This window comes from Hyalella azteca, unplaced genomic scaffold (genome assembly GCF_000764305.2).
Source record: "Hyalella azteca isolate HAZT.00-mixed unplaced genomic scaffold, Hazt_2.0.2 contig16386, whole genome shotgun sequence".
NCBI classification, from domain to species: domain Eukaryota; kingdom Metazoa; phylum Arthropoda; class Malacostraca; order Amphipoda; family Hyalellidae; genus Hyalella; species Hyalella azteca.
Window position 1 is genome coordinate 69621 of NW_025946210.1, and position 17077 is coordinate 86697.

General features: G+C 38.1%; 1 protein-coding gene across 1 annotated transcript; it reads left to right on the forward strand.

Moving 5' to 3' along the window:
• Positions 1-4347: 4347 nt before the first annotated feature.
• Positions 4348-17072, forward strand: LOC125179291 (the record flags this gene model as incomplete). The annotated part of the gene is made up of 6 exons (XM_047884876.1): positions 4348-4550; positions 10451-10551; positions 11761-15390; positions 15596-16021; positions 16330-16510; positions 17035-17072. Coding segments are annotated over exons 1-6 (4428 nt in total), but the record flags the coding sequence as incomplete, so codon positions are not given.
• Between the last annotated feature and the right edge of the window lie 5 nt (positions 17073-17077).

Sequence of the window (17077 nt, forward strand, 5' to 3'; positions counted from 1 at the left end):
AACTTGTTTCAGAATCACGGTGCTTATCACACTGAAATTTATCTAGAGCAACTTAGATTTCCAGGGTAACGGAAGAGGTCCATTCTGTCTCTTATACACATCTGGAAAAACGCGCATTAAAAAAAATATGGGGAAAATGAAAAAAAGCGATGGCCACGTCGATAGATATGGTCTTTACGAATCGAATGATATGTGTCTGGATGTTGTAGGACGATATTTGTAGGAGGAGATCGATTTTCTGTAGTACCCCTTTTTAGCCGTTTTCTATGAATTTCACGTTTTCTATCAATTTTTCGAAAAATTCATACGAACAAAATGTTATTTTTTTACATTTTACGTATGTATGTGAAGTTTCATGATGATCGGATGATAACTGTAGGAGTTTTCTGGGGGGTTAGCCGGTCCCCTTAACTCAGATACCTAAGAAATTTATGATTTAAAGAATAGCACTGCCTAAAGGCCCTAAGCTGGAGAACATAAATCTTTGCTGCATATATATTGCCTAGATTCTAGCTGATTTTAGTAAAAAGCTTTAGTGAAACTTTTTTCCAAATCTCTTACTAAGAAAAAACTAAATAGATTTTTAACCTAGGACTGGGAGTATGCATTGCAATTTTGCTTGCAATGCATGTTCATGAAATTATTTATAGTAATAATTAGGTAGCTAGCTACCTCTTACTCTAGAATTGATTCAATTGAACTTTGAAGTACGAGTACCTAGCTCTAGCTGCTCAGGCTACTTGCTTGTTTGCTGCAATTCTACATAACAGGTTAGGCCAGTCACAGTGTGGAAATCCAGAGGGGTAATATATTGACTGGTAAACCTAGCAAATTTGAAAGCAGGACCCAAAAATCTGGAACGTCCAGCACACTTCCACTTTCAGTCCATCATCATCACTGATGAGTCTCTGCAAGATGCCACAGCTGTTTATTCCAACAATTGTGCGTAAGATTTTGCGTTGTGTTGTGCGTGAGTGGTTGTCACGCTGGACACGCGGCATCCATCAGAGTATCGGCAACACACCATGATCACATGTTTCTCTTAATAATATTAATAATAATAATAATAATGCTAATAATAATAGCAGTTTCAGCGTTTATTAGGCCGTAGGCCTGTCACCGATTCTTAACATCGCAGAACATTCACAGCATTTTGAGGTCTCAAACTCGCAACGCACTGCTACATTTCTGCTGTGCTTAACCGCCCGGCCTCCTTTCCGATTCTGACCAGAAACTGTCGCACAGAGCTGGGATCGAACCCGCGCCTCTCTAGTGCGTCAATCTTGGTACTCTGAACTTTAACTACTGGGCCACCCTTAGCTCTTCTCATTTTATTTTGATAGAAGAAATAGGCTCATGGCCTGTCGCCGATTCAATTTTCGTGACTTGTTCAGAAACAATCTAAAGAGTGGCCTTTTGACCCGATTTTTTTTAACAGCATTTTTTTGGTTTTCAATGCACAATTGATATCGTTGCGAAAATCCTGATAATAATATGTTGGTAGATAATTAGCTTTACATCAAATATTCTTGAAGCTGAACTAATGTTGGTATTCGTGATACTAGAGGGTTTGACGAGTATATAAATCCGTAAGTTACAACAACAGCAGGATTCGATGACTCTTAACGAACACTTACGATTCATAGAATCTTGTTCTAATTGTAACTCAAGAATAAAGATTCGTTCCTATGAACGACCTTCTCGAATTTTTACACCGTCTGTTTCAAGACGCCGGATCCTTTTTAGCGCATTTTTCATCCATGGAAAAAATGCGCTATTGTGCTCGTCATGTCCGTCCGTCTGTCCGTGACTTCACGTTTTCGTCGACGCGAAAATGTGCTCTCTGTCACTCACTGCAGTGAGTACTGATCAAATTTTTTCCATAAAGCGAAGATTGGGACCTTACCAGCTCTCTTCTTCAGGCTCCTTTACCTTATACAAACAAGTTCATTAAATTTTGCTAGACCACCTCGAGCTGCGTAGCTGCCGTAATTACAGCATCACTCGATTGTTCAATTTTCGCCAATTTTTCGTATTCTTCGCAATTCCAGTATTGCATTTCTTTTTTCTTCAATTTTGTTACTTTCTCCTACTGATATTTCAACATTTGCGCTAGGAATCTGAAATGCGAAGTCACTATATTTACACCTTTCATTTCGGATACGCCTTTCATTTCGGACATATCAGAGCTACAACAATTAGTAGTCTTTATAAAACAGTTCCAAATATATGTAACGATCAAATTCTGAATGTACTAAACACTCACGCTTTAATGAAGAGAATAAGGCCAGTGTTCCAAGGTATGTGGGTCAGGACCTTGACTTACAGTCTCAGGCTCGAGTTAGAGAATCAAGTGTTCGATTTATGAGGTCCCTAGTGACATGTGGAGTCTCATCAAGGGTGGTAATTGTAGTTAGCATATTCTCATTAATTATTTTATGAGAACCAGGAAGTCCCATATCACGCAAAATCCTCTACTTGATGCCTTCTTTCATTATTCGCTCTAACCACTAATGTCATTCACAGTATAAAGTGAAAGAAAATAAATGCTTCGTACCGCAACAGCTTGCGGAAAAAAAACACGGTCTAAATTTAAAAAAATATAACTCAGTACTCACTGCAGTGAGTGACAGAGAGCGCATTTTCTCGTCGACGAAAACTTGAAGTCACGGACGGACGGACAGACGGACGGACGGACGGACATGGCGAGCACAATAGTGCATTTTTTCCATAAATGAGAAAATGCGCTAAAAAAACTGATACTACAATTAAGAAGGTGATGACAACATATCATCAGAATAATCATTCGATTTGTACCACGGAATATAAACCACATAATATGATATTGAAATTCAAATTGTACTGAGGAATGTTATATGATATTGGAATAGCATTTGCGATACATTGCAGCTAAGTAAACGAACGCTGAAGAGTGTATCCTGTTGGAAATCTTACAACAATTCTACCCACGCTTGCCATGACATTGATGCTGGTGTGCATGGGACCGGATATCTTTGTTGAGAGATAAATAGCCAGAAATATTGTGTTTTTTCTTAATTGATGCACATCCTCTTGGGTAATTTTAGATCTCTCTATTAACATAAATCAGAAATTTCTGCTATTTAAACACAAGCGAGATGCAAAAAAATATCTATAACGATATGGTGCCATTGAATACTTTTATCAAACTTCTTGCCTTTACCTACACAAGCACACTACTAAAAATCAAGCAGTATTTGAACACGGTTATTAGACGATGAACTCAAATCGTGTTTGTCTATGGAATCCGGGAATTTCTGAAAATTTAACACTAATCAATTAATAGATTAATTAGCTTCGCCCTTCTACACTACACAAGTCAGTCAGCGTTCCCTTCAGACGCTTGTAAGTGAGCTTTCAAAAAACCTATTACATGGCTCGTTTGAATGCAAATTTTGAGTTTGTTGAGACCGGACTTAAGGAATTATATGAAGTAAGTAAACGATTCACTTTAAATCATTTTCGTGGTGGGCGAAAAAAACATTATTGCTCGTTTGAATTCAAATTTTGATTTTTTCGAATCCAGACTTAATGAATTGAATGGAATTAGTCAACGATTCACTTTAAATCATTTTCGTGGTTGGCGTCATGGTGAAATTGATGAGCCCTGCAAATGGCAGAACCGCGTGTCGCGCCCACGTGACAAGTCCGGAAATGAGGTGTTGGACTCACAAGGCAAACAATCTGACGAATGACTCCGAGGGGAACATAATGTGTGTCAACAGCTTTTATGAATCACAGAATAAATTAAATAAATCATATCAAGAAAAATTAACTATGGGAATCTCCGCAGAATAAATTAAATGAATCACTCCAAGAAAAATTAACTATTGGAATCTCCACAGAATAAATTAAATGAATCAAAATTAACTAAGTGAATCAATCCGCTAAAAGAAGTCTGCTTAAGACATGCATGTGAGGAAAATCTATAGTTGTTCTCTGTTGACGTTTAGCTGTTCAAGTAAAAATGTGGATTGAACGTTCTTACCATGTTTAATGTTTTGTCGTGAAAAGCTTATGAAATTTTTGAATAATGTTGATTAAAAAACACTAAACCTCAGCGAAAAAAGATTAGGAGCTCGACTGCACCTGATAATGCAGTAATGTGTTCACTAATTGCGATTACAGTATAGTTTAAATGAACAGGAAATCTTTAGAACTAAAAATTACATGTGATTTAGCACCAAGTCTTGAACAAGCATCACGGTCAAGATGCCATCACAATCGCGTCTTGTTTGCATCCCGCGGCCTTGCGTAGCGTGGGGCTATAAAGCAGACTGCAGTTCAAGCGGTTGCCCAGTGCTCAGAGAAGATATCTTAAGAAAAGACGTTCGTTATACCATAAAAATATATCACAGAAGCTCAGGATCCCCTGAGCTATTTTGTTCATAAGAAATATTTATCGCCAAGAATCGGGGTCGGTGTGTAGTAGTTAGATCGCCATATTTAATTAAACGCAATGAATCGGTTTCATCTGATTCTATTGTTTGGTCTTCTGGACATCATTGCAGGTGAGTGACTTCGAATTTAAATAAATTACCGTTGTGTATCAAAATTTGCAAAATATTTCTTTTCAATTGAATCTCCTGATGTACATGACTCGGGAGAGAATTATATTCTAACAGTAGCTTATCCTTGCAAATATAACCTAAGTTGTTAACTATACGTGTAAAGTAAAAGTATTAGTTCATAACTGTTAGAAGAAATTAAATTGATCCCTGTTGAAGCAAAAAATGATAAATGGTATGTTCCGATATGTGTACAATGATTATTAAATTACAATATATAAATAAAAATAATTATAGGTTCCATACAATGACGATAATTTGAGCTCAACAGTTCATGGTAAACGTCATTGTCAGAAATTACTTGTCTCCATTTGTTGACCGTTTGATCAACAAGCGATGTGGTTCACTATTTTAAAACTCGTACAATGAATCTCGGGGAATTATTCCTGCTTAAATGCTACATTTATGTTAGTATTTCAGTTGTTTATTTCTTTTTTGCTCCAATATGCTGATTAATTCGAACATGTCCACTTTTCCCAATAACAATGCATTATTTTTTATTTAGATAATAAAAATCCCTAACACCAACATAAAAAATTCGTTTCAATCATTTTAAAGAAAGCTTACTAGCTCCTGTATTCAATATATTTTCCAATTTTTCTAGGAGTTAATACTCACGCTGTGAACGCGTATAACTTTTTCATAATTTTTCCATGACCTGAAAGTGTTTTTTTTTTTGTGAATTTCAGAGATAAAGTAATGCATTGTATTCATGTTTTAATTCAAAATCAACATACTTCGATATTCTCGAGAGTCATACATGTGTCGTTCATTAAATGAATCTAAAACAATCTATAATGACCGCAACCGAAGAAGGCCAAAATATTTCAGCTTAATATTGAATTACTCCCTCGGTTACATGAAAACCCGGAAATGAGGTAATGTTAGCTAATAAATTTGAGTCGTGACATAAAGCTGGCGTATTATCAAGAAGGCAGAGAAGTCCGGTAGCGTTTACATGACGGCGAAATATTTGGAACTTTGGGTGCTCTGTGTCAGAGAATTACATGTTAATTATTTGCAGTATAAATGGACCTCTCACATAGATCGGGAGTGACGATATATACCTACTATGAATATATCATAATTCAAAAGCTCCTAACACCAACTGCGACATGTTAACTAAATAAACTACTTTTTATCAGAAATAAACTACTTTGCTTTTATATAAAACTTATATATAAAACTTTGCTCAAATAAACTGCTTTTCATCAGACAAATGCCTGCAAAATTTTAATGTTACTGTTCGTTTTGCATGCCATCTCAATCTAATAATTATATCACCAATATAACAGTTAATATTAAGTAAGTATTAATTAAGTATTGATCTTAATTTAACTTAAAGTCATAAAGTGGGTTTGCTGATTTGGGTAGGTAACGGATGAATTAAAACACTTGATATTTTAAAAATTATTAAAAATTATTTTGAGAAATTATTAATGAAAATTCACTGCAATGATAGTGAAAATAATTACCGATAGTGTTAATTTTAATATAATTATAGTGTTATTATAATTTTAACACTAGTGACAGTGTTAAAAATATTTAAATATATATTAATGGTAAAAATTAAATAAACGGGACTAGAAAGTCCCGGTGGTATATGGTTGCCACTGAGGTGACAGATAGTGCGCCAGTTGACTGCTGCATTGTAGAAGCATTTCTGCTTCTGTTATTTATTGAAACGTGTCTTTTATACTCGATGCTTGGCCCTACAGACAAATTTGGAGTTAGGGATCATAGAAATACATCGTTTTCACATATATATTTATTTTGAGAAATGATTATTTTTCTAGTAAAAAACAACAATATTTACCTGCACTATATTTGATAGTTGTTGAATACCATCAAAAACTTTCTTTGGATAACGTGTACACTAGCTTATAATAACATATCACAATAAGCAGATAAAAATTATAAACATATCACAATAAACAGATAAAAATATTATTTCTTTGCAATTACCATTGGTGCTGAAGTGTTTCTCACATATCCCTGTAGTTAGCTGTGCCTTAATGTTGCGCTATATGCAAGTTATATAGGGTATAATATTGCGCGGGACGTTATAGTCACGTTAGTCACGAAAGGGTTATTAAGTATCTCGGGTCTGAAGCTTCCACTAACTTTATTATGAATTTAAGTTAGTTATTATTTTCAGGTCTAAGTACTTTCATAAATATTTTTTTACAAGATTATTCATGGTATAAGAATTTTTTAACAATAACCAAACTATTATCGCATAGAATGAATGACGTAAGAAATAACTGAATTAATTTAGTATACATACTCGTTAGTTAGTAGCATAGGTTCTCATGATGCATTCGCTGGATTAATGTTATACAAGCTCATTGTAGTTTTGGTGTAGAATAATAATGATTGCAAAATTTTAAAGTTATTTGGTAGCAGCTAATAATATACTTGTAAGAAGAAATACTGATGTCAAAAACGCAACCAATTTTTAAGGGGTGACTCATGTATCGTTGCAAAAGTTGAAATTAATTTTATAGCAGCTAATAATTTACTTGGTATGAAGAATAAGTGATGTCAAAAACACAACAAATTTTTAAGGGGCGTCTCATGTATCATTGCACAAGTTGAAATTAATTTTGTAGCAGCTAATAATTTACTTGGTATGAGGAATAACTGATGTCAAAAAACACAATAAATTTTTAAGGGGCAACTCATGTATCGTTGCAAAAGTTGAAATTAAGTTTATTGCAGCTAATAATTTACTCGATATGAAGAATAACTGATGTCAAAAACGCCTCAAATTTTTATTGGGCGACTCATGTGTCATTGCACACGTTGAAATTAATTTTGTAGCAGCTTATAATATACTTGTATGAAGAATAACTGATGTCAAAAACGCATCAAATTTTTAAGGGGACACTCATGTATCATTGCAGAAGTTGAAATTAATTTTATAGCAGCTAATAATTTACTTGGTACGAAGAAATACTGATGTCAAAAACACAATAAATTTTGAAGGGGCAACTCTTGTATCATTGAGTGTAAATATTAAGTGCGACTTGAGCTCAGAGCTGCAGAAGGTCAGGGCTGCACTGCACTGATGACTGCAGCAGCTGTGCGGTGCATCTCCGCATGACGACACGCGCGTAGTGCGCAGTATATGTGGTGCAGTGATAAACAATTTAATGGAAATTTGCTAGTAGACTGTGATTTTTTATGAGGAAACCTGTCAAATGAATTTCCTTTAAAGTATTTTCCAAGCAAAAAAATTTCTCGAGTTGGTGCAAAGACTTTAAAATTGCAAAAACGTGAATTTCAGTGTAATTTTAATTTTAGATTTTTTTAATTAACATACTCCTAAGTCGACCGTAGGATTTGGCTGTGTCGCTGTGGGCCTGTAGGTCTTATTTTATAACAATATTAATAATCAAAATAATTATGTATTTAATTTAGTCGAATTTCGTCTTTTTTTTATTCAACGCTTACCTATGAATACTTCGATTCAGGTAAGAATGATATTCGATTATACTAGTGAAAACTGAAAAAATTTGTTTTTAGCACATTCACGAGGATAAGTCAATCCCCTTTAATTTTAAGGCCCATTAGCAACATGTAGTTTGTGCCAACATGAGATGGTGTGATAACACACAACAATAATAATAAAATGACGTTAAAATGCCAAATACAAAAATATAAACTGTGTCTTCTCCTAGCTGAATCTCATTCTTCTTGTCTAGTCTCAGTTTCGTACTCTTTCTTTTTTTCATGAATTAATCCTGCACTAGCTATGAAAAATATGACGCATAACATAATACTAACGGACTATATATATATTAGTATTCAAGATCATCTATATAAACAGTCACTGAATTGACACAGAAAATTATTAAAACTTTTATAGTGCAAACACTAATACGTACCTATAGGTTGGATGACGAAGCAAATGAAAAGGTTAAAAGAGTGGCTAAACGTGGTGACTAGTGAGATGACTTCTGAAACATGAATAATAAATGCAAGTATCCTTAATAGTCATAAAACAATAGTGTGTTGCACCGCGTTCCCTAACAGTGGAATAGTGAGACTTAGTGACAGTGGGAAAAGAATTGTATTAAATAATTAAAATCGGATTTTTGTTGTAGGTTGTGTATATCTTTTCAAGGATAGGCAATGCAAGCGCTTTATATGCAAAACAGTCGGGATTCATGATCACGGGATTCAGGATCACAAGATTCGGGGTAACGGGATTCAGAATCACGGGATTCGGGATGACGGGATTCAGAATCACGGGATTCGGGATCACGGGATTCAGGATCACGGGATTCAGGATCACGGGATTCAACAACAGTGTGTTGCACCGCGTTCCCTAACAGTGAGACATTGAGACAGGGAGAAATGAATTGTATTACATAATTTAAATTGGTTATTTACTGTAGTTTGTGTGTATCTTTTCAAGAATAGACAGTTCAAGCGATTTACATGCAAAACCGAAGTTAGGGGATTCGAGATGTTGGGACTCATAATGACAGGATTCGGGATGACTGGATTTGGGATGATAGGATTCATGATGACGGGATTAGGGATTCCGTATGACGGGATACCGGAATCGCGGGATTCGGGGTGACGGGATAAGGGGTGACGGGATTCGGGGTGACGGGATTCAGGATGACGGGATTCGGGATGACGGGATTCAGGATGACGGGATTCAGGATGACGGGATTCGGGATGACGGGATTCTGGGTGACGGGATTCGGGATGACGGGATTCAGGATAACGGGATTCGGGATAACGGGATTCGGGATAACGGGATTCGGGATAATGGAATTCGGGATAACGGGATTCGGGATGACGGGATTCAGGATGACGGGATTCAGGATGACGGGATTCAGGATAACGGGATTCGGGATAACGGGATTCGGGATAACGGGATTCGGGATGACGGGATTCAGGATGACGGGATTCTGGGTGACGGGATTCAGGATGACGGGATTCAGGATGACGGGATTCAGGATGACGGGATTCGGGATAACTGGATTCGAGATAACGGGATTCGGGATAACGGGATTCGGGATGACGGGATTCGGGACAACGGGTTTTGGGATGACGGATTTCTAGATGACGGGATTTTCGCTAAGGGAATCTTCAAGTGCAGAGATTGCCCATCTCTGGAAACATTTAGTTATCTTGCAGGTCAAAAATAATAACATTTCTATAACATTAAAACCTAAGCAGGGCTCGCTATTTTCATGATAATGCAGCCTTTTCGACTGAAGCGTGAAAGTTCATTTAATTTTAAATTTATATTAAAATTTAAAATTTGTGAAGCTGTGGCACAAAGTCACACATCACAGACTGTTAAATGTGAAAGTCTCGACTCCCAATAAGATAAACAGTGCATGGTTTATTCTGAAAACTTAATTAGGGCAATTTGAATAAATGACGATATTAAAGAAAATTGGCAGCGAAGGGTTGTAGGGCTTACGAGTCGTAAAATCTTTTCACTTCTATTTTCATATAAAAGCCTTTTGTGCCGTTGGTCGGCTAATAAATTTAAGTCATTGATTCCTTCAACTGATTATTAAGAGGCATAGCTTTCAATACGTTGATTCATCATTAATTTTTCACACCACGTTCATTTAAAAGATGTAAACACTCTGAAAAGAATGTAGTAAGCTTCTGCTTGGCATTATTAAATGTATAATTCAGAAAACTGATATGAGACTTTCAACTTTTTGGTGCACGGTTAAATTTACCGTTCATTCATTGGCGGATTACTTGTGTTCCATGATAGCTAATTTTCGTGCCATGTTGAAATTCCAAGTGCATTACCACAAGAACCAACAGACAGCACTAATATAAGAATATTTCTTGTCCAGGTCTCGCGGAAGATTTCCATGTTGAACAAATACGAGCGCCTTACGTCTCTTCCATCGACCTCGGCACACACATGACCAGTGGCAGCTCCGCGTTGGGATCGGTGAGAAAAATGTCTTTGTCAGTGCCAAACTCGTTATCTTTCATTTTTAAACGTTTGTGTACTCTTAACTTTATCATTAGATTATTGTGCCTTTTCCCTCGCACATTCAAGATAGAGGGAAAACCTCTTAAGTAGCAGCTTCATTGTTTGATTTTAATGTATGGCTGAATGAGTCATCGAGAAGCTTTTCGGGTTAACTAATGAATTTTGACCAAAACAAGACGAAATGTCTTGTAGTAAAAAAAGAAGTATATATATGTTTTCAATGTTACCAGGGATATTTGATCATACTCTGATAAAATTCTACAAGAAATGAAGACAATTATTAGATATCCGGTTTTATAAAGATTGCGGAGGAACCTCTGTCAATATCTTCAGTCCTAGAGTCATCATAATATACGGGATAATATATGTGTGCATAGTTAACATAATGTCTATTCTTTCAAATAAAAATACAGGTTTTGTATATGGTTATCTTAGGTTGGTATATTCATTTCCATTAATTACATCGTTGGAGATATACAATATAAATATTTTTATTACCTATGTTCGGATGCTAAAAAAAATTGTTAATAGGCATTAAAAAAGAGACTCCAATATACAAAGTCAGCAAACCGACTTACATGAAAAATGAGCAAGAAATTGCCGTGGAATAATTTAAATCCGTGTTGAAATAACAAAAGGCTTTTAAAAATTAAATTAAATTAAAACAATGAATTAAGCACTAATCAGTTACTAATTCCTGTAAGATGAGCAGGATATATGAATGTATTTCAACATGGAGGTTTGGTCAAGAGGAGTGTAGTAAACGGCAAGAAAACAAATGGAAGCAGTTCTATAATTGCCTCAATTTATGTCATTTTTAAATCCCTTCATCTCTTAATCGGCTCAAACAATAGAAATTTTCCGATACTTTTTCTGCTTACAACAGCAACGTAGTGAGAACTTAATGGCAAAACTGCGTTAAACAAATTTTTAATAATTTATTTTCAAGTCATGCATTACGGAACTTCCATATCGTCAATCTAAAAATTAACACATCAAATTTACACAATTTAACAATTACATATACGAAAAACTGTAAATAAAATCAACTAATTTTGTCAATATGCAATACATGTGAGTCTAGTTGCAACTGAACCACTGAAAATGAGCATATTTTATAAGGAGAAATTAAATGTATTTAAGTATTATATATTTTCCTTTTAGGAGTTGGGCGAATTCCAGGCTGACTTTGGGCCTTACGGTAGATCGGTGAAACACGAAGTGCATGAAGAACATCGCATTGTGAACGGCGAGCCAGTGTACGAGAAGCGAGATGAGAGGCGGTATGAAGATGGAAGGCTTGTGCATCACGATGGTCATGAGAGAGGAGACCCAAATACTGTACCAAATTTACCTGTGGTAATCGTACCGGGCAGCTACCGGAGTAGTGCTTCGAGATCTTCCTCAAGTAGATTCACTGGAGGAAGTTTTGGATCAACTGAAGGATCATCCGCTTTGGCGGGTGGGAGTTATGGATCTGGATCAAATTACCGAATGAGCGGGACACATGGAGCGACCGGCGGAAGCCTAAATACAATTAGAGGCAACGACTACAGAGCAGCAGGAAGCGCTGCGGAAACGACGGACAATTTCGAAAATAGGTTCAGCGCAGACGTCCAACGACTCAGAGAGAGACTTCATCAAGGTACAGCAGTGATTCATGCTCCTGCTCAGACAACAAGTGTCCGAGATGAGAAGCATCATGAATCCCATTTCGTAGACGGCCAACAGGTTTATCGTCGGAATGAGGAAAGGAGATATGAAGACGGCCGCTTGGTGCACAACGTTGCTGATGAAGATGGATCAAGAAGCACTGCTAACATTGCAGCAAACGCCGCTAGCTCTCAACAATCCACCGTAAGCCGCGAAACAGCCAATGCTCATGTCAGGTCTGGTTCTGGTTATGAGACGCCCACGGACACTTCATACAGAGCTTCATACTGGAGACCAGGCCCTCAGGAGAGAAGAGTTAGTACGACTCAAAGGCAAACATCTAGTAGCACTTCGAGTGAGTACAGACCACGACCCAACAGAGTGCGTATAACTAATGCCGGATTGTTAACAGCGAGTGAGCGACCGGCCCAAGTTTCTCAAGAAACGAGTTCTACTCGTTTTGTAGCCCACTCTAATCAGCCTTCATACAGGCCCAGCTATACACCTGCACGGACAGTGGAACGTATTCCACAGAGTCATCAATCGTCTTCCACTCACATTGGATCTAATTTATCTCAAAGACAACTTTCAGAAGCTACGTACCAATTGCCTGGATCCACAATTCCTGCAAGTTATAGATCGGAGTACGAATCCTCCTCGCACACCGGCAGACCTCAACCATCTGAAACCGATATGCAGCAGAACTATGAGAGAATCGGTACACATTCAGAATCTCAATCAGCTAACACTGAAAGACGACATTCTGCGTTCTATGGATCTGGCTATGTTCAGAGACCTCAAACGACAACGACGGCTTCTCCAACTGTCAGTCGTATAACAGATACGTACTCAGTTCCGTACAGTATTCGTTCCTCATCTTATCAACCAAGTCAGTTCGCCAATTATTCTGCTTGGTCTCACTGGAGAAGTGAATCTCCGGTTAAAGTTCAAACTACCTCATCAAGTACGACACAAAATCGCTACGAGAGTGGTGCAAATAGTTCACAAAAAGCTGGTGAAAATATGCAAATGAGCGTTAACAGGAACGCTGAAGCGGTCGACACTTCACAACAATCTCACACAGTTCAGCAATCGCAGCACGTAAGAGCGTTGCGACCGGGATTTCTTTATGATGATCATCTAGATCATACAAACGAAATCGACAGAAGCAATGATCATCGGTCGGCCGGTACGAACGTTGTTCTTCAAACTATTGATACGAGCCCATCACCGTACTCCCCTCAACATGCTGATCAGAATGGTATAATCACTAGTTCGACAGTTACAGGTGAACATAGAAATTCCAATGCCAATGTTGCCGTCAGACCAGGTAGTACAACTGGAATTTCATTCACAGTGAAGGTAGGAGAAAATGAAAATGTACGACTCAATAATATTGATGCTGTAAACACACAAATAGACGAAGAACGATATGATATAAGTCCTATCGTTGACGGCACTTCTAGTTTTTCCCAGGCTGATAATAAAGTTGGTACGACAAGCATTGGGAGAACAGCATCAAGCTCTGAACTCTCTAGGTACTATTCCACGCATGGTCAGGACGATAGATCAGGATCACATGTTATTCCCGCATCTGGATCAGCATATGATCGGGCAGCATATATCACAAATCGGACGCAGAGCACAATTACCTCTCAAATTCAACCTCTTGTATCAAGCTATAAGATAGAAACCAGATCCTCTCGACGTTATCTGAACGGAAAACTTGTAAGTGAAACACGACTGAACAAATATTATGAGAATGGAGTATTAGTCCATGAAAATAAGACTGAAAGGTCAAGAGATGAAATGTTGACCGATGGTGTCAATGTAGGAGCTCTAGATCTAAGCATGGATGACTTGGCAGGCTATGGAGTATTAGACCCCAATGCTGTTCCTCTGGCCCATTCCCAGAGATTCGACTTGAAGCAAGAGAAAGAATTTGTCGATGGTAATCAAGTTTATGAATCTACGCATGAACGTCGTTTCCAAGATGGCGAGCTTATCCACGAGGATCATGATGAAAAGGACCAGGCTGAATTGGCATCGCTGGGAAGAACCATCTATAATCAGGACGATGCGTGGTTATTGGGAATTGGAAGAGGGATGAGCGGGGGAGGATACACTTCGAATTTTATCGAAAATCGTAATTACGGCAACAGTTTTGATACAGGCATTCAAGAAGGTTATCGAAGTGGAAACCGGCAACGTACTGGCGTAGGCGAAACTGTAACTATAAATGTAACACCTGTTACCAAGACGAGGAAAACAGAGATACGGCGGGAACAAGAATTTCAAAATGGTCAACAAACTTACGACTTGAGACACGAAAGGCAGTTCACGGATGGAAGTTTGATTCATGAGGAATATTCCGAAAAAGGTCCAGACGAGCTTGCAACGGGTGCTCACCGAGATGCTCTACAAGATATTTTGTCTGGGAGAACTCTGACAACTGCTTCTGAGTCCAATTATCGGCCAGCGTCAACAGCAAATAGTCATAGCCAACACTATCAGGGCTCATCTTACTCTACACAGACTCAACGGGATAGCAATAACTACGTTTCAGAACACCAACGTGGAAACTCGGGATCAACTCAGCGCGGCCAAAATACCGCTGGGATTAACCCAAATGCTGCAATTGAATCATCCCGTGTTAATAGTCAATTAGGAACTAATCTTCTTAATTCTGGAGCACGCACATTTGTTATTGGTGACGGAGGAATAGGCAATTACGAGTCTTTACATTCTGCATCGGGTGTTTCTACTGGTAGTAGAACTTCGGGAACACAGTACGATGGCGAAAGATCGGAGGACACGGAAAACGAGTCTTATTCACCATTTGGCGGTGGCACAGAAATTCAAACTGGAAGCAGCAGCTATTCGAATGAAATTTCATCCTCATCCGAAGCTTCCCACCGTGGTGCCTCTGTTGGAACATATGGAACTACAGGATATGATGCCTTTGGGAATTTCGAAGCATATGCTGGTGGGGATCGAACAGGGGGAAGAGCAATATCCCACCAGCGCGAAATGGAAGTAGAAGAACATTATGAGAACGGGCAGCTTGTTAGAGGACGGGAGGCAGAGAAAGAATGGAAGAACAACGAGCTTCAGAAACACGAAGAACGTGTGTATGGACAGGTAATAAAATTCGCGTCATAAAAATTTAAATAAAACTAATTATTGGTCGTTACTCGTTAAATATTTCTCAAAATAATTCAACAAAAACGTTTGTCTGTAGTTACTCGTTTCCAATTCTTCAGTTTCGTTTCATAATTGATCGGTCAAACTGAATTTCTAGATCACCTAACCAAATCCTATTTCGATATCAAGTTCTTAATTTCAGGGGGAAGCAATTCGTGGACGTGGGACTTCAGTCCAGGTTAGTCCAGGTCTCACATCATCGTCAAGTTTCGGAACTTACGGTGGTTCAGCTGGAGGATCGACCATTTTTGGAGCCACAGGATCCTTTGGGGCGTACTCTCCTCAATCTGGTGCAGATTACAACGCTCAGCCTTCAGTGTACGGATCTCACAACGGATACCAGAGCCAGTCGTCAGCGTTCAACATTGAATCATCAAGTTCGGGGTCCCAGGGAGCGACTTACGGAATTCCAGGTTATCCGGGAGGTGGCATCGGAGGCGTGACTCATCGCAGAGAAATGGAAGTTGAAGAGCACTATGAGAATGGCCAGCTCGTCCATGGACGTGAAGAAGAAAAAGAATGGAAAAACGACAATTTACTAAAGCACGAGAGAAGGCACTACGGTGAGGTAAGACATAATGTAATTTCTCAAGCTCAGGTTGATAGAACTGCTTAGCAATTTTACTATATCACATCACTCGTTGGTATTTTGATAGAGTTTTCTTTTTAATCTGGTTAGGAATATCATCTAAGAAGAGACTTATTTGAATCATGTCTAACACGATGTTGCTTCCTTGTATTTGCATAGAACTCAGAGTGTTTGAATTCACAAAATAAAAATTGACAGAGCGAAATCAACTCTCGAAAATTACAATCGATTGCTCAGAAATTCCCGATTGCGTTTCATAAAAAGTGATCAGTTCCAAATACCTGCAGGAACATTCGGCTCAACCATCCAGCTCAGCTCTGACGTCCACAAGTTCTTCAGGAGTTTCGTCCTCGAGGCTTTTCCATGACAGCGTCGAGGGCCAGTGCTCGGCAAGGCCGTGCAACAACGGGGCTTCGTGCGTGACCGGCACTCGGGGCTACCTGTGCGTCTGCACCTTTGGCTTTAGAGGTAAATAAGTAAAGACATTATGAGCGCAGCTCAATGTTAAGTGTTATTAGAGGTAATTATATTCTAAATAAGATATTAAATGTTACTCAAGCCCAATGCCTTTATAACCTGGCCGCAGCAACATTTTTTTTTTTTTTTTGCACAGGTGACGCAAAGATGCAATAGTCGCCTAACAGCTCAATCTGCTATTTTTTGATAAACCTCATGTAAAGTAACTTACTTTTCCATAAGATATTATTGATTGAAATTTATACGTTTATGGCACAGTATAATGATCCATTTTTTAACAAGAAATAGACCATATGTGTTTTTTTCATAAAATGATCGGATCCTGCTTGCCGGAGTAAATTGGTACAAGAACCAAAGAAGAATTTAGTGCGTTGATCAATTATTTTGTTTTACCTCTGTACTCGTTACTCATCAGATTAAAACCAATTGGTTTAAATCGATTTAAAGCACAGTTTTTTGCATGAATTTCAAATAGTTTGCGAGCTAATTTGCGTTAACCTCAATTAATTTTGCAGGATTAAGGTGCGATGAAGCCTACTGCCCGACCCGTTACTGCCG